The 27,996-nt window shown below is 37.7% G+C and overlaps 2 protein-coding genes across 2 annotated transcripts in view; both read right to left on the reverse strand.

The window, feature by feature from the left end:
• Positions 1–16,010, reverse strand: part of LOC129437249 (NLR family CARD domain-containing protein 3-like) — a 135,396-nt gene extending 119,386 nt beyond the window's left edge. The window contains exons 1-7 of the mRNA XM_073865865.1: positions 15,931–16,010; positions 15,493–15,557; positions 15,192–15,284; positions 14,945–15,058; positions 14,664–14,753; positions 12,694–14,481; positions 10,758–10,931 (exon numbers count right to left, since the gene is read on the reverse strand). Coding sequence (XP_073721966.1) covers positions 10,758–10,931; positions 12,694–14,481; positions 14,664–14,753; positions 14,945–15,058; positions 15,192–15,235 — 2,210 coding nt within the window. The 5' untranslated portion in view covers positions 15,236–15,284; positions 15,493–15,557; positions 15,931–16,010. The remainder of the gene's footprint in view (positions 1–10,757; positions 10,932–12,693; positions 14,482–14,663; positions 14,754–14,944; positions 15,059–15,191; positions 15,285–15,492; positions 15,558–15,930) is intronic.
• A 9,920-nt stretch (positions 16,011–25,930) lies between these two features.
• On the reverse strand, positions 25,931–27,985 carry LOC129438973 (NLR family CARD domain-containing protein 3-like). The gene is made up of 2 exons (XM_073865694.1): positions 27,867–27,985; positions 25,931–27,725 (listed from the first exon to the last, which is right to left on the reverse strand). The coding sequence occupies exons 1-2, from the start codon at positions 27,983–27,985 to the stop codon at positions 25,931–25,933; spliced, it is 1,914 nt and encodes a 637-aa protein (XP_073721795.1).
• Between the last annotated feature and the right edge of the window lie 11 nt (positions 27,986–27,996).

A 27,996-nucleotide genomic window follows, 5' to 3' on the forward strand; every position in this document is an offset into this window, starting at 1 on the left:
TTTAACAGAGGAGTTTTGTTGCACGTTGTAAAGGAAATTGAAATGAATCATAACTAATTATAACTAACATGTCTTTTCCTTACAGGTTTGAACATTTGTACTGTATGCTTTTGACAACAAAATGTGTTGAAATAGAAATTAAAAGTTGTATGTATTGAATAATGTAAGACTTTACAATAAGGTTTTGATTGAATACATGATCTTATTTCCTCAAGTGTTTGTGTTCATAATGGACAATATATTCCAAGAACCTTCCCTGAAAGTTCCCAAAAACGTTTTGCCAACATAAAAAGTGTCCAGTCTTCTTGACGTTCTAAGAATGTTTCTGGGTTGTCTGAACGTTAGATGAATGTTACATTCTACCATTTTCAAACTTTATGGCAATTTCATGTTTTAATGTTCACACAATGTTTAAAACATTCTTTATTGACTTTTTGCTTGTTATGTACATGATAGAGAAACATTGCATTTTATTATTTTAAAACGTATAAAACATTATTTCTGAATGTTCTGTAAAAATATTTCTGTAGAAAACACAATTCACTAATTAGGTTTAGATGTTGTTTATTTGTTTTTTTTTTAAAGTCACCATGTTGGTGATCATTGTTTGTTTTAGTTGGACTCTTGACCCTTGACTTTTTGCTTAATTATTCTCTGGTTGTGTTAACTTTGTGTGTATAAAACACATTTGTTATGGTAATGTAAAGTTAATGGTGCAGTTCTGTGGTTGTTGGTACATAATGATAAAGATCATCATCTAATTAATTGATTTACTCATCAAAAGTTTGTTTTCTGTCATTAATGTAAATGAGATCCAGCACTCACAACAGTTTGTCATTAAGAAGTTTTAGAAACTTTGGACAAAAATTAAACAGCTGTATATTTGGGACGTACAAACATCAAGAATCAGAGTATGAATCTCAACCATGGTAACAAAGAAAATAGTAAAAAGTTCATTATCCATGCCGCAGTGCATGCTGGGAGTCCTAAATAAGATCTTTAATTTGCTGATACCCAGCATGCATTGCAGCATGAAGTTTTTCATTTAATTGTCACCGTTGTTGAGATTTATACTCTGATTCTTGGGGCTCTATCTTACACCCGGCGCAATGCAGCTCAATGCGCGATGCAAGTGTCTTTTGCTAGTTTCCACCCTGCGCAATTATCATTTTCATGTTTAGCGCCGCGATGTTTAAATAGCAAATGCATTTGTGCCCAATGTTGCGCCCATGGGCGTTCTGGTCTGAAAACAAGGTGTGTTCAGGCGCATTGTTGGCGCGTTGCTATTTTGAGGCAACTAAAATAGTCTACGCCATTGACCAACAAAAACCTGGTCTAATTTCTAAAGTCAATGGGCAATATGTTTTTTGTTATTTAAAGAGCGCATAAGTAATATGCGCCTAAACGGGACGACAACGCGGGTTTGCTGATCACATAATGAATGCGCAGCAGCACAAAAACGCTTTTAAATATGAAAGATTAAAGGATTGAATGTAAAAGATTATTATTGAGTCTCTTGGACATCAATGAGGACCGATTATGAGACGTTAGAAGGCACAAAGAGCTGCTTCACCTGCAGCCTGGTAAGTAAAAAAAATGCTTTGCTTTAAACCAGGGGTCACCAACGTGGTATTAATAGTCTCAACTGTAATATTTATTCATTACATATTTTTTTATATTAACTTGGCTTGGTTTACGTATGTTAAAATTTTAAACAATACTAAAACATATAAACAAGTCAAATAAAATAAAATAAACAAGTAAAACAAAAAAGTTTTAAGTAGACTATATCAAAAAGTAGCCCTCCAGATTGTTTTATCCATTGTGGTAGCCCTTGCTCATAAAAGGGTTGGAGACCCCTGCTTTAAACAAATGCATCTGTTTTTAAATGTCTTTTTTTAATGCTACCTCACGGATTTATTGTATATGATGACTCTGTACCTGTGGATATGGTGGGATGAGAAACATTTTTAAGTAATGCTTAAAAAAACTGACGCTGTCCCAGTGCTGAAACGTGCAGAGAGCCGTTTGTATATTCTTTATCTCCTGTTTGTTACAAATAAAGTATTTTTAGAGTACAAACTTTTTCTTACATACTTGTCAATTATTTGTTGATGATATTGGATAGCCATACATTTAAAGCAATTAAAAGCCTGCTTTTTTACTTCCATGACTAAAAGAAAACGGGTTTTAAAGGTTTTATTAAAAAAATAACAATTTTAATACAAGTGAAAAACAACACAATTATTTAACATTAATCTTAATCTGGGGATCTTCTTCCTCCGCTTAGTTTTTTTTAGACATAGCGCCAGCGCAACTGGCTTTTAAAGGGGATGAGAGCTGAGACTCTCATTGGTTTATTGCACGTTACGCCCAAAATACTCCCATTACTAATAAAAAAAAAGGACCAAACCTTTCCGACTATGCGCTCGGTGCACAAAACATTTTTCCCGTCGTTAAATTAGCAAAAGTGGATTCGGACACGCCCATTTAGACCATGCGCTGTGCGCTTTAGACAATGCGCTTAGATGATTAAAATAGGGCCCTTGATGTTTGTACGTCCCAAATGTACAGCAGTTAATTTTTGTCTATAGCTTCTAAAAATCCTTAATGACAAACTGTTGTGAGTGCTGGATCTCATTTACATTATTGACAGAAAATAAACTTTTGATGAGTTAATCAATTAATTAGAACACAATCTTTACCATTATGTACCAACTGCTACAGAATTGCACTAAGTTTACATCACTGTAACAAATGTGTTTTATACACACAAAGTAATGCAACCAGAGAAAGAAAAAAAAGCCAAGGGTCAAGAGTCCAACTAAAACAAATACTAATCACAATCAGGCCCGGATTAATAGGACTTTGGGCCCTGGGGCTATAGCAACACCAATGGCCCCCTTTCATCTGATTGCCAAGCCAGTCTTCTACCGCAATACATATTTTTTAGTTATTAATCAATGAATTTAATTAATGTTTTCTTTATCATTAGTTATTATTATTATTTTTGCACACTAAATATTCCAGGCTATTTAATACAGTAACCCTCTGCACAGATTTTGGGAACATTTTATTGGTAAAAAATTTGTACCCCATGTACATTTACTCCAGATATGAACTCAAAAACATAAAGGTTGCCAAAATCAGCAAAAACATTACTCATACTTCAGTCATACTTCCTCAATAAGTACTTTAAGGAATAGTCAATTTTCTTAAAAGAAAAATCCAGATAATTTACTCATCACCATGTCATCCAAAATGTTGATGTCTTTCTTTGTTCAGTCGAGAAGAAATTATATTTTTTGAGGAAAATATTGCAGGATTTTTCTCATTTTAACGGACTTTAATAGGGCCCAACACTTAATACTTAACTCAACACTTAACAGTGTTTTTCAACGGAGTTTCAAAGGACTATAAACGATCCCAAACGAGGCATAAGGGTCTTATCTAGCGAAACGATTGTCATTTTTGACAAGAAAAATAAAAAATATGCACTTTTAAACCACAACTTTTCGTCTAGGACCGGTCCAGCGCGACCTCACGTAAATGCATAGTGATGTAGGGAGGTCACGTGTTACATACAGTCTTGTTCAAAATAATAGCAGTACAATGTGACTAACCAGAATAATCAAGGTTTTTAGTATATTTTTTATTGCTACGTGGCAAACAAGTTACCAGTAGGTTCAGTAGATTCTCAGAAAACAAACAAGACCCAGCATTCATGATATGCACGCTCTTAAGGCTGTGCAATTGGGGTATTAGTTGAAAGGGGTGTGTTCAAAAAAATAGCAGTGTCTACCTTTGACTGTACAAACTCAAAACTATTTTGTACAAATTTTTTTTTTATCCTGTGAATCACTAAACTAATATTTAGTTGTATGACCACAGTTTTTTAAAACTGCTTGACATCTATGTGGCATGGAGTCAACCAACTTGTGGCACCTCTCAGCTGTTATTCCACTCCATGATTCTTTAACAACATTCCACAATTCATTCAGATTTCTTGGTTTTGCTTCAGAAACAGCATTTTTCATATCACCCCACAAGTTCTCAATTGGATTAAGGTCTGGAGATTGGGCTGGCCACTCCATAACATTAATTTTGTTGGTTTGGAACCAAGACTTTGCCCATTTACTAGTGTGTTTTGGGTCATTGTCTTGTTGAAACAAACAATTAAAGGGCATGTCCTCTTCAGCATAGGGCAACATGACCTCTTCAAGTATTTTAACATATGCAAACTGATCCATGATCCCTGGTATGCGATAAATAGGCCCAACACCATAGTAGGAGAAACATGCCCATATCATGATGCTTGCACCTCCATGCTTCACTGTCTTCACTGTGTACTGTGGCTTGAATTCAGAGTTTGGGGGTCGTCTCACAAACTGCCTGTGGCCCTTGGACCCAAAAAGAACAATTTTACTCTCATCAGTCCACAAAATGTTCCTCCATTTCTCTTTAGGCCAGTTGATGTGTTCTTTGGCAAATTGTAACCTCTTCTGCACATGCCTTTTTTTTAACAGAGGGACTTTGCGGGGGATTCTTGAAAATAGATTAGCTTCACACAGACGTCTTCTAACTGTCACAGTACTTACAGGTAACTCCAGACTGTCTTTGATCATCCTGGAGGTGATCATTGGCTGAGCCTTTGCCATTCTGGTTATTCTTCTATCCAGTTTTCCGTTTTCTTCCACGTCTCTCTGGTTTTGCTCTCCATTTTAAGGCATTGGAGATCATTTTAGCTGAACAGCCTATCATTTTTTGCACCTCTTTATAGGTTTTCCCGTCTCCAATCAACTTTTTAATCAAAGTACGCTGTTCTTCTGAACAATGTCTTGAACGACCCATTTTCCTCAGCTTTCAAATGCATGTTCAACAAGTGTTGGCTTCATCCTTAAATAGGGGCCACCTGATTCACACCTGTTTCTTCACAAAATTGATGACCTCAGTGATTGAATGCCACACTGCTATTTTTTTGAACACACCCCTTTCAACTAATTCAACTAATTGCCCAATTGCACAGCCTTAAGAGCGTGCATATCATGAATGCTGGGTCTCATTTGTTTTCTGAGAATCTACTGAACCTACTGGTAACTTGTTTGCCACGTAGCAATAAAATAATATACTAAAAACCTTGATTATTCTTGTTAGTCACATTGTACTGCTATTATTTTGAACAAGACTGTATATGAAACGCACATTTGCAGACCATTCTAAACAATAAACTGACACAAAGACATTAATTAGTATCATTTGACATACAACTTTCCAATGTTGAGTTAAGTATTAAGTGTTGGGCTCTATTAAAGTCCATTAAAATGAGAAAAATCCTGCAATGTTTTCCTCAAAAAACATAATTTCTTCTCGACTGAACAGAGAAAGATATCAACATTTTGGATGACATGGTGGTGAGTAAATTATCTGGACTATTCCTTTAACCATGAATAATTTAGTGATGTTCAATAACATCACCCTCATTTACACTGCATTTTACAATTACATAATGCTATAATTGTTATTTTAGAAGAGTTTATTGAGTTTATTAAGAGCTGATATACGAGGTGATTTTGGCTACATTACCTGTGTGTCTCATGCAGTGCAGAGCTTTACTGATGCTCTTCTTATCTTGTTGTGTTTATGAGCGCTTTTAATTTAAAATGCAAGTGATAGTTGGATTTTAGATCGCGTATAGCGCAGACAATTTAGCGCAAATTCAAAAATATGAAAGAAGACACTGTTACACAGAACAACAGAACGCGCGCGCCCTAACCCGGAAGCTTTGTTTATGCTCGCGCTTTGGTCCGCAACGCAAGCCTCCGCGGATCGCATGCGCGTCTCACCAAACGGACGCACCACACCATAGGGAGGGAGAGAGCTCGCACACAGAGAGCCGATGTGTGTGTGGGAAAACACTGCTATAAACTCAGCCGTCTTCTCTGTTAGTAACATCTGTTGACGTTTACGTGAAAATACAAGTACATGAAGGATCGTACATGGAAAACATCGCCAACTTTTAATTGTTTCACTCATATGAAAGCACTGTCGAGGTGCCGCACACAGCAGAGAGCGTGCGCGCACGAGAGAGGCGCCGCTGAGCCCTAACAACAGTGAATGAAGCCGTTTTAAATATTAAAATAAAAATTTAAATTGTAATCATGAAAAATCTATTCGTGGCGGCCAGTGTTGATTCTGTGGGGGCGCGCCACAAATAATGTATGGGAAACACTAAAATTATCATCCAAATAGTGCTTAACTCATTAACTTCAGCTGCTTCTACGTATAAAACACGCGGATCTGGGAAGACGCAGGGGGTTACGCTTGTTTTCCTTTTTTTGTGAACCACTATCACTTTTTTTCATCATTTTTGAACTCCAGCAGAGATGGGTCTGTCTGCGGACTGCAAGAGAGGGGCGTAACTATTGCTCCAGCGAGCGTTGTATAGACCAACAATATTCTACATGAAAGCATAACGAAAAGAGGCGTTTCCCAACGACGTGGCGCAAATTGTAGAGTTAATTTGATTGGACGGTGAATTATATCATTCACTCACATTTTCCAATAACTTCTTGTTATTTTATTATACACAAATCAACCACCTATGACTTGACAATCTCATTTCCTCCAGCCAATCACGGGCCCCCTATTCCCGCGGGCCCTGGGGCTTCAGCCCCACCTAGCCCTTATCTTAATCCGGCCCTGATCACAATAATGGTGACTTTAAATGAAACAAATCATCAACATCTAAACCTTATAAGTGAATTGTGTTTTCTACAGCAACATTTTTACAGAACATTCAGAATAATGTTTTAGAATATTATTATTATTATTATTTTAAACAGTTTTGAAATAATAAAATGCAATGTTTTCCTATCATTTACATAACTAGCAAAAAAGTCAATAAAGAAAACAGTTGTTGTTTTGAACACTATGTGAACATTAAAACATGACATTCTCATAACGTTTGAAAATGGTAGAATCTAACATTCATCTAACGTTCAGACAATCCAGAAACGTTCTTAGAAAATAAAAAAACTGGACACTTTTTATGTTGGCAGAACATTATTTGAGAATAAATAAAACTTACAGCTGAGTTAAGCAGATCTTGTCTCTGTCGTTTATGTGACGCGACAGTCAGCACTCAGCACATGATCATTTCAAATCCGTTTACAAGACGAATGCTCTTAGTTGTTATGTTTAATATAAAGTTTAAATTGCGTTGTAAAAATTATCTTCATACGTGCTTAATTCATAATGAGAACGTATTAACACAAGCTTTTTTATCCTGCTATAATATATAACACTATAAACTATAATATACGTCATTTTATATACAAACTATAATTCTATCTTGACATGCACTTTATCTGGTTCATGTTGGTCCAGTGTAATTCAGAGGACTCATTGGTTTGGTGTATTCATTTTCATTGTAAGCCTTTTAAAAAGTAATTATTTTAGATGCAATTTTGTAATATTTATAGCTTAAATTCTCTAATATCTTCTAAAAACATTTAAAATTATTTCGCAGAATTCCTCAGAAAAGCAAAAAAGTCAGCAGATTACGTCTGGCCCTGCTCATTCATGAGAATTATTCATGAGACTGCTTATGTATCTGCTTACTGATCAGGGCCCGGTTCCCCAAAACGTTCTTATCGCTAAGTAGTTCTTAACCTATTCCTTAACCTCTCTCTTAACTCTATGGCACGGTTCCCAAAACGTTCGTACGCTAAGTATATCTTCTGTAAGTCACACTTTCGTAAGGTTGGTCTGGACCATTCGTAAGCTCTCTCTTAGCGTTGTTTGAGCGCAAAACGCAATCGCCGCAGTCTTTAGAAATCAGTGCAGCGCAGTACAAGTCAAACTATGGTATGCTGACAATGATTTTATGTTATGGACATTTTTAAGACTTATTATAAAATATGTTTGCAATGGATAGAGGACTATTTATGCAGTTGGCTTTATTTGGTATCAGAACTAATGAATCAAAGACGGCACCGGTGTTTGTTCCTCATTGAAGTCTGTTCCCTCTATGTTTATAGCGTTTTCATCACGTTATATTTATAATTTATTTAGAAAGATCAAAGATTTCAATTGGTTATACTAAAAAGCAATAATATCATGTATTCTATTACACAATTTATTAAATATTTCATATTTGACAGTTTTATGTCTTTTAACATATAGCTCTTTTTTTTCTACTGTTTGTTTTAAAACTGTTATGTTTCCAAACATAATAAATATATATTATACATATAATATGATTCATACTGTAAAAATAATTGACTTACAATCAAGAACAGTCAAGATACATTACATAAATGCACACATATACATCTCAGTAGCCATTAAAACTTTCAATGTATATAAAGAATAAACATATAATGTGATAAAAACGCGATAAAAAGACTAAACTAAAGGGAAACACAGGGGGAACAGACTTCGACACCGGCCGCGTAACCGTTTAGTCCATGACAATTTTATTATTCGGCAACACTTATGACATTTTGCCTGACGTGGCTAAATAAAAAAAATTGCCTCCCAAGACAACCCATTATGGAGCTGCTGGATCTTCTCAGACCATAATTCTGTATCTAATTCTCTCTCTCTCTCTCTCTCTCTCTCTCTCTCTCTCTCTCTCTCTCTCTCTCTCTCTCTCTCTCTCTCTCTGTTCATTGTAGATATTGCTTTTTATTGAAAACATTAAACAATGGCCAGCAATACCGCATTAAACAGAAGTAACTGCAGCTGCTTGCCAATCAATTCTGATCGTAGTACATTACCATTAGTATAAAAGGGTATTAAATATTTTTTTAAAGTCGTTAAACCCATGTTTAACGTGGATGATTAGCGAGGAATACCCGGTTCGTCTTAAACTATGTTAAACTATGTTAAAATAAATGTTACTGGAATAATTTGAGTAATGTTCCATTTGTATAGAGCATGTTGTCTTTCTTAAGCCGTAATGCACCTTCACGTGAAGTGGAAAATCGATCCCTGAGCGATCGATCGCAAATAATTCAGCACCTTTACTTGGGACAGCGCCACTGTTACGTCGTACTTAGAGGCAGCGTGTTAAGAAGCTTCCTAAGAGACACTTCGGGGAACACACTTAGGAACATAAACAACTTTGCTAAGATATATCTTTTTGAGCCTTCTTAGCGTGCTAAGAGTGAGCGTTATCGGGGAACCGGGCCCAGGGCTGCGTTTCCCAATAACACTGTCTTTTAGCGCGCCACAAAGACTCTTAAGTTAAACCTTAACTACAGGTATACCTTTTAAAGGTGTGTCCCGAACTGTACCTTAGCGGGATTCTTAAGGTACTTTCTTACGTACGACGTTACCAGGTGCTGTCCGTGGCGATGGTGCTGAATAGGTTGATATCACTTGCTCAACAATCAATTATTCACTTTATGTAATAGGTTTTGCTGCTTTATGAGATAGCGATGTACTTTATTAAAGAAACATTTCAGAAATAGTTCAAGTTAAATTTATTAGGAATATCTTGTAAAAATATTTCAAATTGCAAACTAAATTCAACCTTTTATTTTATATCAAACCCGTGCAAAACCCTAACTTCATTTCCAAACTTATCATGCATAAACTGCTCCAATGCATCCGCTATTCCTTCACTTTAAAGGATACTTTATATTAGGGGTTCCCAATAAGTGCGCGTTGCACAAGGGAATAAAGTGGGTCATGCAAGTCACCTAGCTTGGCTGTGCATTACACTTAAACTTTATAAAAACAAACTGTTGTTGTTCATTAGTTCACGCGTTTATTGTGCTTGGACACTGTATGCGCAAGCAGCGTGGTTACAATGTGGATAAAGCTTAATGGACGCATTTCTGGAGCCTGCCTGTCTACCTCAATTATAACATATAAAAATATATATTATGATTGCTTTAGATTTTAGCTTTGATTATTTTTTACGTGGAAACATTTTTGACCTTAGGAGACTATACAAATAATAATCAAGTAGAGCAGTTTATTTTGAATGCAGTTGCCTCAAAGTTATAACATTAAAAAACTTAGATGCAAAGTCGAATTAACATTAATAATCATAATTAGAAAAATCAACAATTATGATTTTGTGATGAATGTGCTTCCGTGTCATGCGATTTTTATCTGATTTATTTATTTGCAGCTAAAATACTAGTCAGTAGACTAAAGATTTAACGGATATGAAATGCAGAAATGAAATAGTTAGATTCGCTGTATAGCTGCCATAGTTTCACCAACTCCTCCACCCAAAATATATATTTTTAAATAGTTTCTTAAGTCTGTAGCACTTAATAGTTCGAAGCTGATGTTTCTTTGGGAAACATAATAAAACAACCATCAGTGTAATGATTTCTAATTATGTGAATGTTTTATTCTTTAAACATAAAAATATTTGCCTAATTGAACACAGAGTGTATTTTTTTTACAAATATTTCGTTATATAGACTGCAATGTAAGCTTTTATCACAGTGATGGCCCCTAGCGGAGTCAAGTGGGATAAGGTATAGCTAAGAGACCAACCTTCCGAACTAATGACTTACAGAAGGGATATGTAACTAAGAACGTTTCGGGAAACGCGTATTAACGATAAGGTACAGCTTAAGGTACAACTTAAGAACGACGTAGAGCTAAGAAGGTTTCGCGGAACGCAGCCTAGATCTCTCATTCCTTTACATTTTAGTGTGTGGTTCTTTTTCATACAGTTTATGTTTAACTAAACCCAAGTACATGTGTGACTATCAGAGAAATGATCTTACTCCAGTATCTCCAGTTTACAATCAGGATTCTTTAGTACATCAGAGATCAGCTTCACTCCTGAATCTCTTGGTTTATTATTAGACAGATCCAGATGTGTCAGGTGTGATGGGTTTGATCTCAGAGCTGAAGTCAGAGCAACAAAACCTTCATCTGTGATATCACAACTCCTCAACCTGTAATAATGTAAATGATAAACACACTCACAGAACATGAACTGAAAACTGTAAGAAACAAATAATGAATTTCTAATTGTTCACTCATATAAACATCTCAGTTTAATAGTTGTAATCAGAGGTTAAACCTCAAAGAAACCATGTTTTAAAACTCGCCATGTAGGGTCGGTTTCCTGGACAGGGTTAATCCTAGTCCCAGACTTATATGCATGTTTGAGCTGCCTTAATTTAAAAACAACTTGCCCTGTCATATGTTATCATATATCAGTGCCATTGTTTTATCTCAAGATGTACACCAGTATTGTTTTTTGTAAGGTATGTTTGTAAAAACTACTTGAATGTCCTAATATAACTAAGGCCTAGTCTTGGATTAATCTAAACCATGTCCGGGAAACTACCCCATAGTGTTTGTGTGATTTGTATGGTATTAAATATAAAAGTTAAAGGTAAGATTTTTTAAAAGTGAATCAAAAATCTTTTATTGAGTGAAATTATATGTGAGGTTTTACAGTAAAAAAGCTTCTGTATATTGACACTAGGGGGTGGTTTCCCAGACAAAGTTTAGATAAAGCCAGGATTAGACTTTAGTTATTTAGGAGATTGAAGTAGTTTTTAAATACACACTTCACAAAAACATTACTGGCATCTTGTGACAAACAATGGAACTGATATATTTTTCACAAGTTCACACTTACAAATAAGTTAAAAGAATTAAATTAGTAAACGTATTTGGCGTGCTGTCCGGGGAGAGGGCTCTGAGCAGGGAATGAGCCTGAAACACAGAGTATCCCCTCCCCTCTTAAGGAAATAACTTGGAACCCCATTCAATGTGAGAGGAGACGGGGTGGAGGAGGGATTCTGAAAGATACGAAGGATTTTCAGTGAGTTCAACTGTGATTTATATATGGTATGCTTTCGAGCTGATTGGGTGTATGATTACTGATGTAAGCGGCTGGTGCTATTGACTACTGATTGAAAACAGCTGAAGTCACTTAGGTATTTTATTTGACGTGTTCCTCCCGAACTTTGTTAATAAAACATCATAAAGATCTGTCAGTAGTTACTTCCTACCAATCCTGCACTTTGCCCGTTTTCACAAGTTACTTCTGGACTAATTTACCCATCATCCTCAACGCTCCCTCATCTGTTTCATATTTGTCATCATCTTCACCTGCCAGCATTATCATCATCATCACACATATAAACTCTCTCTGTTTTCCCCATTGATGTCTGTTCTCTGTTGTATTTAGTTTGTTTTGTTGCCTGTCTGTTGATTTCTAGTTTTATAATTAAAGTTTTGATTCATTCTCTGAGTCTTAGTCATCTCCTTCTGCACGCCTAACATCATTGCAGCTGTTTTATGTAACTACATGTTGACTTAAGCCCTGTCTGTTTGAGAAATCACCCCTAAACGTTCTGCTTTTGAGATTGACTGCTGATTTATTAACAACATTAGGAAAATGACTTTTGTTTGAAAAGATATAAGAATTCAAAATAAAATCATAAAATAATTAGAATAATTGTATTAAAGCAACACTATTTTTTTCGACCTTTAAATAATGTCTCCTAAGCCACAATCGTAAGTCACGTGATCGGCTCGGAGAACACAGCCCCGCCCTCCCCTACCCGCAGAAGAGTGTCTGATACCAGGCACTGTTGCGCTTTTCGCTCATAGGGAGCCGTAAGCCAATATTACATGGAAAACTACATAGTGTTGCTTTAATATGCAAACAGTCATGTGATTGTTGTTAGTTTTACTTACTGTAGTTTTTTGGTTTCTTTAATCACAGGCTGCAGTCTCACAAGAAGTTCGTTTGCTGTATTTTTATCTCCAATAAATGGTTTTAGATTAAGTTCATCCAAATGCTGCTCAGATGTCAACAACACAAAAACTAAAGCTGCCCACTGTGAAGAGGAGAGTTTGGTCCATCCTACTGATGAAGATCTCACATAATGTTGAATCTCCTGCAGCAGTGAATCATCACCCAGTTCATTCAGACAGTGAATCAGATTGATGGATTTTTCTGTAGACAGTTTCTTATTCATCTTCTGTTTAATGTACTTAACAGTTTTCTCTTTCTTGTAGGAGCATCTTCTCATCTGTGTTAGTAGATCCTGTAAGAGAATCTGATTGGACTCGAGTGAAAAACCCAGAAGAAAACGCAGGAAAAGATCCAGATGTCCATTCTTACTCTGTAAAGATTCATCTACAGCTCGATGATGCAAACTGATGAATAAATACTCGTTAAATGATTTGTATTTTATTTCGATATTTTGATCAAACACATTTCTGTTGTTGTTTGTGAAGGAGATGTGAGCATAAAGAGCTGCTAGATGTTCCTGGATGCTGAGATGAACAAAGCAGTAAACTTTCCCCTGATACAAACCAAACTCCTCTCTGAAGATCTGAGTACACAATCCTGAGTACACTGATGCTTCTGCTACATCAATACCAGACTCTCTCAGGTCTTTATCATAGAAGATCAGATTGCCTTTCACAAGCTGCTCAAAAGCCAGTTTCCCCAGTTTGAAGATCATCTCTTCATCGTTCACTTTCTTCTCATAGTCCTTCTGATGTTTGATGTTTGTCTGAATGATCAGGAAGTGTGTGTACATTTGAGTGAGAGTCTTGGGGATCTCTCGACTCTCTGCTTCACTCAACATTCTCTCTAGAACAGTGACTGAAATCCAGCAGAAGACTGGGATGTGACACATGATGTAGAGACTCCTGGATGACTTCAGGTGTGAGATGATTTGATCAGACAGACTCTTATCACTGATTCTCTTCCTGAAGTATTCCTCCTTCTGTGGATCAGTGAAGCCTCGTACCTCTGTGACTCGATCAACACACTCAGAGGGGATGAGATCAGCTGCTGCTGGTCTGGCGGTGATCCAGATGAGAGCAGAGGGAAACAGATTCCCCTTAATGAGGTTTGTCAGCATCACGTCCACTGAGGTTGATTCACTTACATCACACAACCTCACACTGCTGTGAAAATCCAGAGACAGACGACACTCATCCAAACCATCAAAGATGAACAACACTTTATATTCATCACTGAAGATTTCCATTTCTTTTGTCTCTGGGAAGAAAAGATGAAGAAGATCTAAAAAACTGAGTGTTTTGTCTTTCATCAAATTGATCTCTCTGAAAGGAAGTGGAAATATGAGGTGGATGTCCTGATTCTCTTTCTCTTCAGCCCAGTCCAGAATGAACTTCTGTACAGAGACTGTTTTTCCAATGCCAGCGACTCCCTTTGTCAGCACACTTCTGATGTGTTTGTCTTGTTCAGGTAAAGGTTTAAAGATGTCATTACATTTGATTGGTGTCTCCTCTGCTGTTGTTCTTCTGGATTGTCTCTCAATCTGTCTCATCTCATGTTTATTACTGATCTCTCCACTTCCACTCTCTGTGATGTAGAGCTCTGTGTAGATCTCATTCAGTAGTGTTGGGTTTCTCTTATTTGATGTTACCTCATATAAACACTCAAACTTCTTCCTCAGATTTGATCTGAATGTGTTCAGGACTTCAGCAAGATTAGAGTCATGGCTGTATATTAAAAAGGAATATATCAGATTATTACACAAATACCTGTAAGAGTAAAATGTGTAGAGCAAAAAATTATGTTTGCACCATAAGACACAAAACACATTAATGTAAAATGTTTAAATTAGGCAAAATAAAATCTACTAATGCGCATCTACTAAACAAAATAAAATCCTATGATTTACCTGAGACTCGTGTTTTCACTGAAGTCTTGTAGTTGATTCTCAGATTGCTCAATCTTCCTCCTCTGACAGTCAGATTCTGTTATAATTCGTCTGAATGGCAAGAATGAGAATCAAGAATCACTTTACACTTTAATATAAGTGAGATTTTTTACATTACTTTATTACCCCTACAGTTTTTACACTGCTATGAATGTAACTTACTAATACAACTTTCATGTGATCTAATCATTTACATTATTTTAATACAAATATTATACATTTTACAGTGCTTGCACATATACCTGTGTTCAGGCCTTGTCTCTTTACTCTTAAATGTTATTGGCTGATTCATAGACCCATCACTCTTCATAGACACACAGCTGAACTCTGAATCTGATCTCTTCTGATGATCTGAACTATAACACACAACAGATTTAATACTTTAAATTACATTACTAATGTGTTTTCAATGATTGTGAAAAAAAAAACACAACATAAGTATTTTCCTATAATATAAATGTTACAAAATAAAGTGTTTATATAAAGTACCTGCATCCTGGAGAAAAATCTTTTGATGTTTGTGTTTGATCCATGATGGAGCTGCAGAGGTGAATCTGATCAATCTGATCTCCACAACTGATACTGAATGAAAATAACATTCAGACACAAAATAAACTTAAAACTATAAACTACAAAACATTACATCAACACAACATTAACAAAAATTAAATTGAGAATTAAGTTAACATTCAATACATAACGCTAATATTAAGATAAGAAACAATCAAACATAAATGAATAAATATTTAAAGAAACTATAAATGAAGAAGTAAAAAGTGTCTGACCTCACCTGAACAACAATGTAAAAGACTGAGCTCATAGCAGGAAACATGAAAGATGATCTTTAAACTCTTCCTGAAATACAAGTGAAAACATTACTGTTGTGTTGTTTAAAAAGGAATGTCATCTTGATTTAATTGTATTCAAGACCTAAAAACATTGCATCTTTTTGTTATTTTGACCATTTTGTTTAATTTTTCTGCAAATAAATGTTTAACATTATTAAAAAGTTACAATAGACTAAATGATGATTTTAATTAAACAAAAACCTATAAACAGTAAATTCAGAAAACTGAAAATAATGTTGGAGTCTCTTAATGTTTTCCTCGACTGTTGAAAGGGCAACTTGTTGACAGTAATTTTAAGATAAGAAATGATTGAATTTAAAAGAGTGAATCTGTCCTTTAAAGAAACTATGAATGAGGAAGTGAAAAGCGTCTCATCTCACCTGAACACACCTGAACACTCGCTGTCATCACAATCTGACTGGATTCACTTTCTCAAAATCCTCCAAATGTTACATCAACTACACACACAAAAATACATGTAAAGCTGTTTATAGATGTTATATTAATCACTTTGATCATCGATATGTGAAGAAATCAACTCTACCTGTTCAAAATGGCGGAAGGTAAACACGAAACAATTTACTTTCGCTTTCATCTGTGACGTCACTATTGTATGAGGAAGTGTTTGAGGTGTTTCTCTCTCTGCTGACAGTAAACAAACATTAAACATCTGATTACAAATAATTTAACAGATTTAATTTACAAACGAGACTTAATTATTAATGTGCGTCAATATATTTACGGTCACTGCATGAAACAAAGAGCACATCAGCATTAACAATAATTAAACTAAAAATTACTCTTCTTTTGTTTAACTAATATAAGTCATATGGGTTTGATATAAAATCATCCGTTTATAAATGTATTAAATAATGCTGTTGAGTTCGGGTTTGGTCCAGAATTACTCATTTAATGCAATACAATCAAAGTCAACGAGATGTCGCTTGTGTGCAGACTGTACTGACATGAATGAGTGAAGAATGAAAGCACCATGAGATGTAATGCACATGAGATGAATTGTCCTTAAGAAAATCAAGCATGACTTAACTATAGTGATTGTAGCAGAGCCAGGAAGGGCATTGGTTTGTTAAGTCACGTGATGGGATGAGGATTATATAAAAGGCAGGTTTTGGGGCTACCTGGTGATGCAGGACTAGATCACAGGATCTAGAAGGAGGAGCAAGTTGTTCCGAACATCCTGGAGGTTGTAGAGGAGCTCAATGTGGAAGCTGGAGGAGCTGAAACACGCAACTGCCTGGTGATGCGTCATCTTTGGCACCGCCCTCTTGTGGAACCCGATTCATGGTTTCTGTCTAGGTATGTGCGTTCGCATGGTGTGTTGATCTTTTGGTAACTTTATGGGTGCGCTTGGTCATGTTACTCTGTTTGACAATAGGACCATTTAGCTAACTGGTTGTTGGCGTGGGCTGTCTGCTACCTCAGGTATGTGCGCTTTATTTGTCGTTTCATATGAGCTGGTGTACTGAAATTTACGTGCTGCACCATTTCAGTGTGGTTTGGTGTTCGTTTGTGAACTGTGAACAAGCCATTCAAGCGAGGACGTTCTTGTTAGTGGGTCATTTCCGCAAACTTTCGGTACGTATTGTTTTGGTTGGTTATGCGCCAGTTTCTTAATTATTAATTTTATTGATCTGGCCTTTCCGATTACCGTCTGGAAACAGAGAGGGTTTTGGCCCGAGTGTGTGACGGCGCTGCTGTTTTGCCTGGGTGGGAAACTTTACGAATTTTTGCTCACCACAACTCAGTTTGTTTGCTGACGGCGAGCTGTTTACTGCGTTGCCAATGGCAATTTAATTGCCGTTTTGCCTACGGCAGGCTAGCTGCTGTGTACGACTCCTGGCCCGTGTGTGTGTGTGTTTATCAAGGAAGACTTTACGTGTCGTTCGTTTATGGACAAAGTTACCGTTACCCGCCTCAGGGAAAAGCTTTTCGGGCCACCGTTACTTCGACTCGAGGTAATGGGTTTCACCTTTTTCTGCCAGCGTTTGTATCTGCCAGGGTAATGCTGTCTATGTGAATTCTTCCTGATTATGTGTATGATATTGAGTCGCTTAATAATGGAATTTACCTGTGTCATATGACCAGCATCAGGTCATTCTGCTCTCAGTGATCACCATTTGTATGTGCCTCATTTTGGGTTTAATTATTATCTGAACTGTACCTCTCGCATTGCTAGCGTTTATTGTGAACCACCATTGTATATTCGTATATAACAGTGGGCCGAATAGGAATAGGAAAGAAAGAACTTATGGGCAGTCATTTACCTTTTGTTACAAATTAACACCGCTACGAGTGTACTGAGGCAGGGTGCTGGCCTTGTAAGCACCCTTATTAGTGGGGTATTGTGTTCAAGAGCATATGGTAGTGAACGTATTGTCTCTTTACGAGAACACAGATGCATGTACTTCCCATTTGGTGCAGTAGGTTTCCATCCCCGTTGTAACGGGACTTCTTTTTGATTTTTTTTTTCGAGTTGTTTTGGTTAATGTGTAGTTTTTGTTCTTTTTGTTTTCTTTTGTTTGATGTCTGCTATTTAAGAGTTTATTTTCTTTGATAATTAAAGGTTGAGTGTTTTCTGTTTTATTGTTATTTTGTTTTGGGTTATCTGTATGGGGTGGGTCATCCTTCTGGAGGGAGGTAACTTCTTATTTCATTTTGTGTGTGTTTCTTACACTGTGTGCTGTGCTTACCTGATGATTTTCACCTGTGTGCCGTGTGCATGATTTTGGGGTTACAAACGGTATGTCTGTGCAGCTAGGTGTTATCTCCTTTTCATTTTAAGTGGCGATCCATTCCCAGTTGGGTGTGTCTTGTACAATTGTGTGTTATTTTAAGAGCGACCATTGATCATATATGTGCTGTGTTAAAGGTTTTATGTTAAATAAAAGTTTAATATATTTTTCTATTATTCTGGTCCCTTGTTCCTTGCTCCCCTCCTGGTAACGAACCTGTGTCCTTTGGGATTGTTCCCCTGACATATTCAGGGGTGGCGTAGTCGCAATTTAGCCCTTTGGGGTCTGGTTATTTGCATCTTTGACCTTTGATAGACGTATTCACTGTCCACCTGACCGCTCTATTACCCTTTTGGGGTTTAGGCCGGCCGCAGTGGAGTGTTTACAGTGTTTGAAGCGCACCGCTCCGCTACATTTTGGCGTATCGGATACCTTTGCTGAGCAAGGACTTGGGTATCAGAATTTTTTTTCTTGTTGGGTTTGGTTTTCTTCGTTTTTTTTGTGTGTATGTTTCTCTTTTGAGGCAAAACAGCAGCACCGGACATTTTGTGTTTTACTGGGCCTTCTTCGGAGTGCTTCTCCCTACGAGTGGTGAGTAGTATTTGTTATTATGGAGGACGAATTGCTAAGAGTTACGAGAATTAGTGGCCCAGCTGAAAGCGGATAATAAATTATGTGAGGAACGTGCCCTTGCGTTGCCTAGTCCCCAGGCCCCGTCTCCTAACGTCACTGGGTCGTCTACTGCCGTACCTCCAACCCAGGGTACGGGTGCCACTCTGCCCGAAAGGCTGTTTTTTGTACCTTGGGATAGGAAATGCCCAAGGTTTAAGGTAAGACTGGCATCGGTATCGATGAATGGGTTGAAGAGGTATAAGCGTGTATGCAACTTTGTCATCTTTCTGTTACCGATCAATCATTGTTCCTGTTTGACCACTTAGAGGGGTAGGCACGAGAAAAGATCCGTTATTGCTCGGCCGTCGGAAGGGGTGATCCAGCTAAACTTATCTCCGCATTGTGTGATTTATATAGGTGTTCTCAGTCATATGTATCCTTACAAGAGGTTTTCTTATCTAGAAAGCAACAAGAAGGGGAGACTCTTTTGGAGTTTTCCCTTGCTTTGATGCAGCTCTTGGAGCGTGTTAAGCAACAGGCACCATACCCTATGCTAAATTATGAGGTTGTTTTGCGGGATCAATTTGTCGAGCATGTCGCAGATAGTTATTTGAGTCGGGAGCTTAAACAGCAAGTGCGGCGCCATCCTGCTTTCCAGTTGTTAGATGTTCGTAAGGAAGCTATTAGGTGGGAGCAGTACGCGGGGGGCGTACGCGGTACGCAGTCACAGTCAGTCAGTTCCTTCGATCCCAGTAATTCAGTATGGGGTCCAGGGTGGGGCTGCACAAGATGGCGGGGTGCTTTTGCAGAAAAATTAATTGACTGAATTACGGGAAATGTTTCAATTGCAGCAAGCGCAATTGACCCAGCTCACTCAAAGTCTTGCTTCGGTGCGGGATTTCACGGTTCAGCAGCCTCCCCGTTCACATAGTCCCTCACTGCATTTGCATAGTCCATTATTTCACCCGCGTAGTCGTCCATCCCATTTGAGTAATCCTCCTCGTGGTGGTTCCGTGATTTGCAGATGGTGTCAACAACCTGTCCATTTTGCCAGGGAGTGTGATGGGGAACGTGTTCCCTTTTGTTCTCAGCCTTTTCCATTGGCGCACTCGCAACCGTAGGCAGCCTGGCGCTCGACAGCAGCCGGAAAACTAGTCCCCGCCAGGCTGCAGAGCCACAGCTCGGTTGGGAAGAAAATTGGCTCTAGTGTCTTTCAGAGTGCTAATGCAGTGACCCGATTAATGTCGTCTTGTCCACATCTAAATGTCCTTATTGGTGGGGTAGAGATACCCTGCTTGATCGACACCAGTTCTATGGTGTCTACGATTCAAGAGAGTTGTTTTGTCCGCCATTTTGGGTTAGGGGGTCAGGATCGGTTACGGTCTTGTCAATGGTTACAGCTGGGTTGGACATTCCCTATATCGGATATGTAGAATTAGATGTGGAGCTCTGCGATGCCAGGTGTGCTGGGAATGAATGTTCTCAGCCGGTGCTACCAGGAGTTCTTTGGACAGCATGGCCCCTCCTTTTTTAAGTTACCTTCTGTAGTACAGGCACAGAGTTTCGTAATTCAAGCTTTTCAGCATTGCCACACCGTTAGCACCCAGTCTCGGGTCGACCGTTCGGGATTAGCCCTGGTTAGAGTGCGGCAAAGGTGGCGCATCCCAGGTGGTACATTGCGGTTTGTCACCGCAACTTGTGCAGAACAATTTTTGTGTGGTCCGGTTCTCTTCGAGCCCTCAGAGTCTGGCTTACCCGCTGGACTGTTGATTTCACCTTCTTTGGTGCAGGTAAGTCGAGGAACTGTTTTCGTTCCCGTTGTAAATATGGGTACTACTGATGTTTGGATGTATCCTAGGACGCCTTTGGGAACCTTAACAGGGGTGCTTGTTGTTAGCCTGCCAGCAGGGGTAAGTGAGGTCAGCCCCGTGGTCGCTACAGTTAGCTCTCAGGCCGTGTCCGGTAGGGAGAAACAGATTGGTTCCATCGACTTATCAGGGTTGTCAGTAGAGGAACAGAACCAGGTTAGGGTTTTACTACGGAGAAATCAGTCGTTTTCTCCACTGACGAGGGAGATCTGGGGTGTACTGACCTTTTGTCACATATTCCTTTGTTGGATGACACCCCTGTACAGCAGCGTTATCCCTCCGTTGGAGTACGAAGTAGTTAAAGGAACAGTATGTAGGATTGTGGCTGGTATTGCAATCACAAAACTTGTGGCTAAAAGTGGTACTGCAATCACACAGCTAGTGGCCAATACACAAAATTACAACATAAACATCAGTTGAGGGCTGCAACTCCACTTTTTAAATGACAATATCCTGGCCAGACCACTGTTGTGAGTGATATAAGTATTTGAAATGAAAATGATTTCTTAATGTCTAGTGACATATTATGGCCATTTTATGATTAATTTATATAAATTTCTTACATACTGTTCCTTTAAAGCTCATATCAACACTTTGTTGGAGGCTTAGGTGATAAGGAGAGAGATGCTGAGAGAGACACGAGGAGTCGCAAACCCGGAGCTCCGTTGAGCTTATCAGCTAAATCCTGTTTTTTTTCACTATCTTATTCCTATCTATATAATATAACTTATTAGTTTATCTATTGTACCAACATGATTAATACTTACGAATAGTCTATATTATTTTATACAGTACTGTTTTTTCTGCTTTCTTTATTTATATACAAATTCATCTAAATGTACAATTAAAAATCTGTAATTAAATGCGTAGTTCGTTATATTAAAATATATGACCATACTAACAACTTATATACAAAATTAACATATGGCTGTGTGGCTGAGTGGTTAGCGAGACTTGCTTGTAACCCAGAGATCGGTGGTTCGAAACCCATGGCCGGCAGGAAATGACTGAAGCGTTCGGTGTTGCAATGGATGGGTGAAGTGCAGAGACAATCATTTCTTTTCGCTTTTTTCATGTCTTTTTTCCTTACACGGAGGTCCTACGGATGTAAACATTTAGACGTGCAGAAGACGTCGCAAAAAAGACGTCGCCTGGCGTTACAAAACAACCCCTTTTATGTACCGAATTCGGACGTCCAAAAATTACATGAAAAAGACGTCATTCTGACGTCACTTTGCGCAGTGGGGTTGTTTTTAATTGTAGGAACATCTTTACAATTAGGGTGACCAGATGAGATTGGCTGAAATTGTTTAATGATTTTTACATGTGAGTTATGCACTTTTGAAGGTGGTCAGCAGCTTGTAAATACAATCACTAGTAAGGTTGTAATTGATGTATTGCTGGTAACATACATTATTTTATTAAACTATATATAGTTTAAATGAGCATATAATGAGATGAGTGCCATGTCTATATACATTTGACACGTTTATTATCTTCTTACTTCCCTGACCTGGGTACCTGATGACCTTTATTCTTCTCTCTCTCTCTCTCTCTCTCTCTCTCTCTCTCTCTCTCTCTCTCTCTCTCTCTCTCTCTCTCTCTGCAATGTCTAATGACCTGCGCATTCTGGAGGACGTTTTGAAGTTGTGTTTAAAGGCGGAGTCCACGATGTTTGAAAGCCAATGTTGATATTTGAAATCACCCAAACAAACACGCCCCTACCCCAATAGAATCTGGACCTTCTGTTGATAGACCCGCCCCACACATACGCAACCCGGCATTTGATTTGATTTGATTGGCTATAAGTGTGTTTTGGTAGTCGGCCCGTCTCCTTTTCCAACGCGTTTTTCAAACATCGTGGACTCCGCCTTTAACTTGACGCAAAGCTGCTAGACATTGGAAGACAATGCGCATGGTATTAAAAACGTGTCGTGCAATTTCGTACTTAAGAGCATGAATCCTACCTTTCATAGAAATGAAACACTCGCTTCGCGTCAGTGGAAAGTGGTCGCTTAAATATGACCAGGGGTTTCTTTCATAAGATTTGAACTGAGGCGGGTCTGCATTAGCGCGTGCCGGTCTCGTCCGTCTCCATGGTTCTTTTTGCGCGTTCCCCTGGGCCCCCCTCCATTTACATCCATTGCTCGTCTTTTTCACCTTGCTTTTTAAAATATTTTTTTACTCAGTAACGGATATGATTTAAAATGTAGCGAAGTACAATACTTTAAATAAAACATACTTAAGTAAAAGTAAAAGTACAGATTTTAAAAACTACTCAAAAAAGTAAAAATACACAAAAAAACTACTCAATTACAGTAACGTGAGTAAATGTAATTCGTTACTTTCCACCTCTGCCCTCGGTACGGTCCCAACATCCAAACCAAGGTGGGACTACAGTGATTGGCTGTCGTGCAGGCAGCGCGCGTGCTCTCTGCATGCAGGTTGTGCACATTTTTTCACATATGCAGATTCACTGAGAGCGGCGCGCCCGTGTGAAAAAAAATTCCCCAGGTTTTCGTGTGAAGTAGCAAGTCTTCTCGAGTCATAAGGCGCAAGTCCAAGTGAAGTCACGAGTCATTGATGTTCAAGTCTAAGTCGAGTTGCAAGTCTTTGTACATTTTGTCGAGTCGAGTCTGAAGTCATCAAATTCATGACTCGAGTCTGACTTGAGTCCAAGTCACATGACTCGAGTCCACACCTCTGCCCTTTACTGTTCTTTAATACAGCCATATCTAACCTACTGTGTAGAGGTATGGGGCAATAATTACAAAAATGTAATACAGCCACTTTTTTTTGCTACAGAAAAGGGCTGTATGAATTATACCATATAAAATATGGACAATTTAAGAGGAATCACAGAAAATAAACAGATGCACTCTGATCAATTAAAGGAAAGTTTTCACACACATGACATGTATTAACAAAGTCTGATTCATTTGGAAATATTGCCTTGTGTATGCAAACTGAACCAAGATGAAATTGCAACATTGTAGCCGTTTGACCCCTGATTTTAAAACAAAGCAATCGATCTACAGGTCTGAAAACACCCTAATATTTACTTTTATGATCCACTTCTGATGTTGACTAGTGTCTATAAACCCATTACAGATGTTATGATCTCTATATAGTCTCACTATAATCTATATGTGATTTCTGTCTGAGCATCAGATCACAATCTTACCTCAGTTTCTCCAGTTTACAGTCAGGATTCTTCAGTACATCAGAGATCAGCTTCACTCCTGAATTTGTGAGATAATTGTAAGACAGATCCAGATGTGTCAGGTGTGATGGGTTTGATCTCAGAGCTGAAATCAGAGCAACACAACCTTCATCTCTGATATTACACTTACTCAACCTGTAGAGAACAGAGACTTTATGTACATTATGCAAAACTACAAAGTTTGTCCACAAAAATATAACCTCCTTTTTTCATGTAATGTTCCTCTTTCAATCCCTCAGTAACTGAGACACTGTGTGTTTAAATGTCAAATAAATCCATCATGCAGCTGACGATTAGTGTTAGATGTCCTAAACCACATGAAGATTTCTTCATAAATCTGTATTGAGTTCATGACTCACACTAAATACATGATCTTATTTCCTCAAGTGTTTGTGTTCATAATGGACGATGTTGTCTGACTCTCAGCTAACAGAGAAAAGTTCTAAGAACTTTCCTTGAAAGTTGGTTGTCTGATCGTTAGATGAATGTTACATTCTACCATTTCAAACGTTATGACAATGTCATGTTTTAATGTTCACACAATGTTTAAAACAACAACTGTTTTATAGACTTACTGTATGTGCTTGTTGTGTAAATGATAGAGAAACATTGCATTTTATTATTTTAAAACGTATAAAACATTATTTCTGAATGTTCTGTAAAAATATTGCTGTAGAAAACACGATTTACTTATTAGGTTTAGATGTTGATGATTTGTTTCATTTAAAGTCATAATTATTGTGATTAGTGTTTGTTTTAGTTGAAACCTTGACCCTTGACTTTTGCTTGCTAGTTTTTCTCTGGTTGCATTACTTTGTGTGTATAAAACACATTTGTTACAGTAAAGTTAGTGCAATTCTGTAGCAGTTGGTACATAATGGTAAAGGTTGTCATCTAATTAATTGATTAACTCATCTAAAGTTTATTTTCTGTCAATAATTTAAATGAGATTCAGCACTCACAACAGTTTGTCATTAAGGATTTTTAGAAGCTACGGACAAAATTAACCGCTGTACATTTGGGACGTACAAACATCAAGAATCAGAAAATGAATCTCAACAGCGGTGACAATTAATGAAAAACTTCATGCTGCAATGCATGCTGGGTATCAGCAAATTACAGATCTTATTTAGGACTCCCAGCATGCACTGCTGCATGGATAAGGAACATTTTACTATTTTCTCTGTTACCATGGTTGAGATTCATACTCTGATTCTTGATATTTGTACATCCCAAATATACAGCTGTTAAATTTTTGTTCAAAGTTTCTAAAACTTCTTAATGACAAACTTCTGTAAAAGTGCTGGACCTTATTTATATTAATGACAGAAAACAAACTTTTGATGAGTAAATCATTTAATTAGATGATGATCTTTATAATTGTGTACCAACTGCTACAGAACTGCATCATTAACTTTACGTTACCATAAAAAATGTGTTATTGCCTGGTTGTGTTAACTTAATGTTCAGACAACCAAGAAATGTTCTTAGAACGTCAAGAAAACTGGACACTTTTTATGTTGGCAGAACGTTTTTGGGAACTTTTTTGAGATTGACTGCTGATTTATTTACAACATTGGGAGAATCTTTTCTAACAAAAGTCATTTTCCTAAAGTGAGAATTCAAAATAAAATTATAAAATAATTATATTAATTTTATTAAAGCAACACTATTTTGTTCGACCTTTAAATAATGTCTCTAAAATTATTTCAGTGGTAGAACAACTCCTGTATGAATTCTACTGCAACCTGATTAGCCTCCTAGCTGCTACAGCCACAATCGTAAGTCACGTTGTCGGGTGTCAACCTCGTGGGAGAGCCGTAAGCCAATATTACATGGAAAACTACATAGTGTTGCTTTAAAATGTAAACATTTTACATCAATGTTTACATCAATGTAAACATGTTATTGTTGTTAGTTTTACTTACTGAAGTTTTTTGGTTTCTTGAATCAGAGGCTGCAGTTTCACAAGAACTTCATCTGCTGTATTTTTATCTCCAATAAATTTATTTAGATCAAGTTCATCCAAATGCTGCTCAGATGTCAACAACACAAAAACTAAAGCTGCCCACTGTGAAGAGGAGAGTTTGGTCTTTCCTACTGATTCAGATGTCACATAATCTTGAATCTCCTCCACCAGTGAATCATCACCCAGTTCATTCAGACAGTGAATCAGATTGATGGATTTCTCTGGAGACCGATTCTTATTCATCTTGTGTTTAATGTAATTAACAGTTTTCTTGTAGGAGCATCTTCTCATCTCTGTCGGTAGATCCTGTAAGAGAATCTGATTGGACTCCAGTGAAAGACCCAGAAGAAAACGCAGGAAAAGATCCAGATGTCCATTCTTACTCTGTAAAGATTCATCTACAGCTCGATGATGTAACTCAGATAATGAATCCTGTTTTGATGATTTATGTTTTATTTTGCCCAAAACTTTAGAAAACTGAATGTGAAACACATTCCTGTTGTTGTTTGTGAAGGAGATGTGAGCATAAAGAGCTGCTAGATGTGCCTGGATGCTCAGATGAACAAAGCAGTAAACCTTCCCCTGATACAAACCAAACTCCTCTCTGAAGATCTGAGTACACAATCCTGAGAACACTGATGCTTCTGCTACATCAATGCCACACTCTCTCAGGTCTTCATCATTGAAGATCAGATTGCCTTTCACAAGCTGTTCAAAAGCCAGTTTCCCCAGTTTGAAGATCATGTCTTCATCTTTCTTCTCATAGTCCTTCTGATGTTTGATGCTTGTCTGAATGATCAGGAAGTGAGTGTACATTTGAGTGAGAGTCTTGGGGATCTCTTGACTCTCTGCTTCACTCAACATTCTCTCTAGAACAGTGACTGAAATCCAGCAGAAGACTGGGATGTGACACATGATGTAGAGACTCCTGGATGACTTCAGGTGTGAGATGATTTGATCAGACAGACTCTTATCACTGATTCTCTTCCTGAAGTATTCCTCCTTCTGTGGATCACTGAAGCCTCGTACCTCTGTGACTCGATCAACACACTCAGAGGGGATGAGATCAGCTGCTGCTGGTCTGGAGGTGATCCAGATGAGAGAAGAGGGAAACAGATTCCCCTTGATGAGGTTTGTCAGCATCACGTCCACTGAGGTTGATTCACTTACATCACACAACTTCACTTTGCTTTTAAAATCCAGAGACAGACGACACTCATCCAAACCATCAAAGATGAACAACACTTTATATTCATCACTGAAGATTTCCATTTCTTTTGTCTCTGGGAAGAAAAGATGAAGAAGATCTAAAAGACTGAGTGTTTTGTGCTTCATCAAATTGATCTCTCTGAAAGGAAGTGGAAATATGAGGTGGACGTCCTGATTCTCTTTCTCTTCAGCCCAGTCCAGAATGAACTTCTGTACAGAGACTGTTTTTCCAATGCCAGCGACTCCCTTTGTCAGCACACTTCTAATGTGTTTGTCTTGTTCAGGTAAAGGTTTAAAGATGTCATTACATTTGATTGGTGTCTCCTCTGTTGTTGTTCTTCTGGATTGTGTCTCAATCTGTCTCACCTCATGTTCATTACTGATCTCTCCACTTTCACTCTCTGTGATGTAGAGCTCTGTGTAAATATCATTCAGTAGTGTTGGGTTTCTCTTATTTGATGCTACCTCATACAAACACTCAAACTTCTTCCTCAGATTTGATCTGAATGTGTCCAGGACATCAGCAAGATTAGACTCATGGCTGTAAAATATAAATACCAGATATTACATAAATTAAAAAATGTATGGAGCCAAAAAACACAGAACATATTACTCAAGCTTATGAAATGTTTAATTAATTTAATAGTTAAAATGAACTAAAAAATAATACCCAACAATTCACCTGAAATGAGGACTCATTGAGCAATTCTCAGATTGCTCAATCTTCTTACCATCACAGTCGGGTTTGGTTACTTCTGGTCTGTGCAGCAGAATTGAGTCAATGAATCGATTATATTTCATCTACCTTTTGA

Source organism: Misgurnus anguillicaudatus, unplaced genomic scaffold (genome assembly GCF_027580225.2).
Source record: "Misgurnus anguillicaudatus unplaced genomic scaffold, ASM2758022v2 HiC_scaffold_33, whole genome shotgun sequence".
Lineage (NCBI taxonomy): Eukaryota > Metazoa > Chordata > Actinopteri > Cypriniformes > Cobitidae > Misgurnus > Misgurnus anguillicaudatus.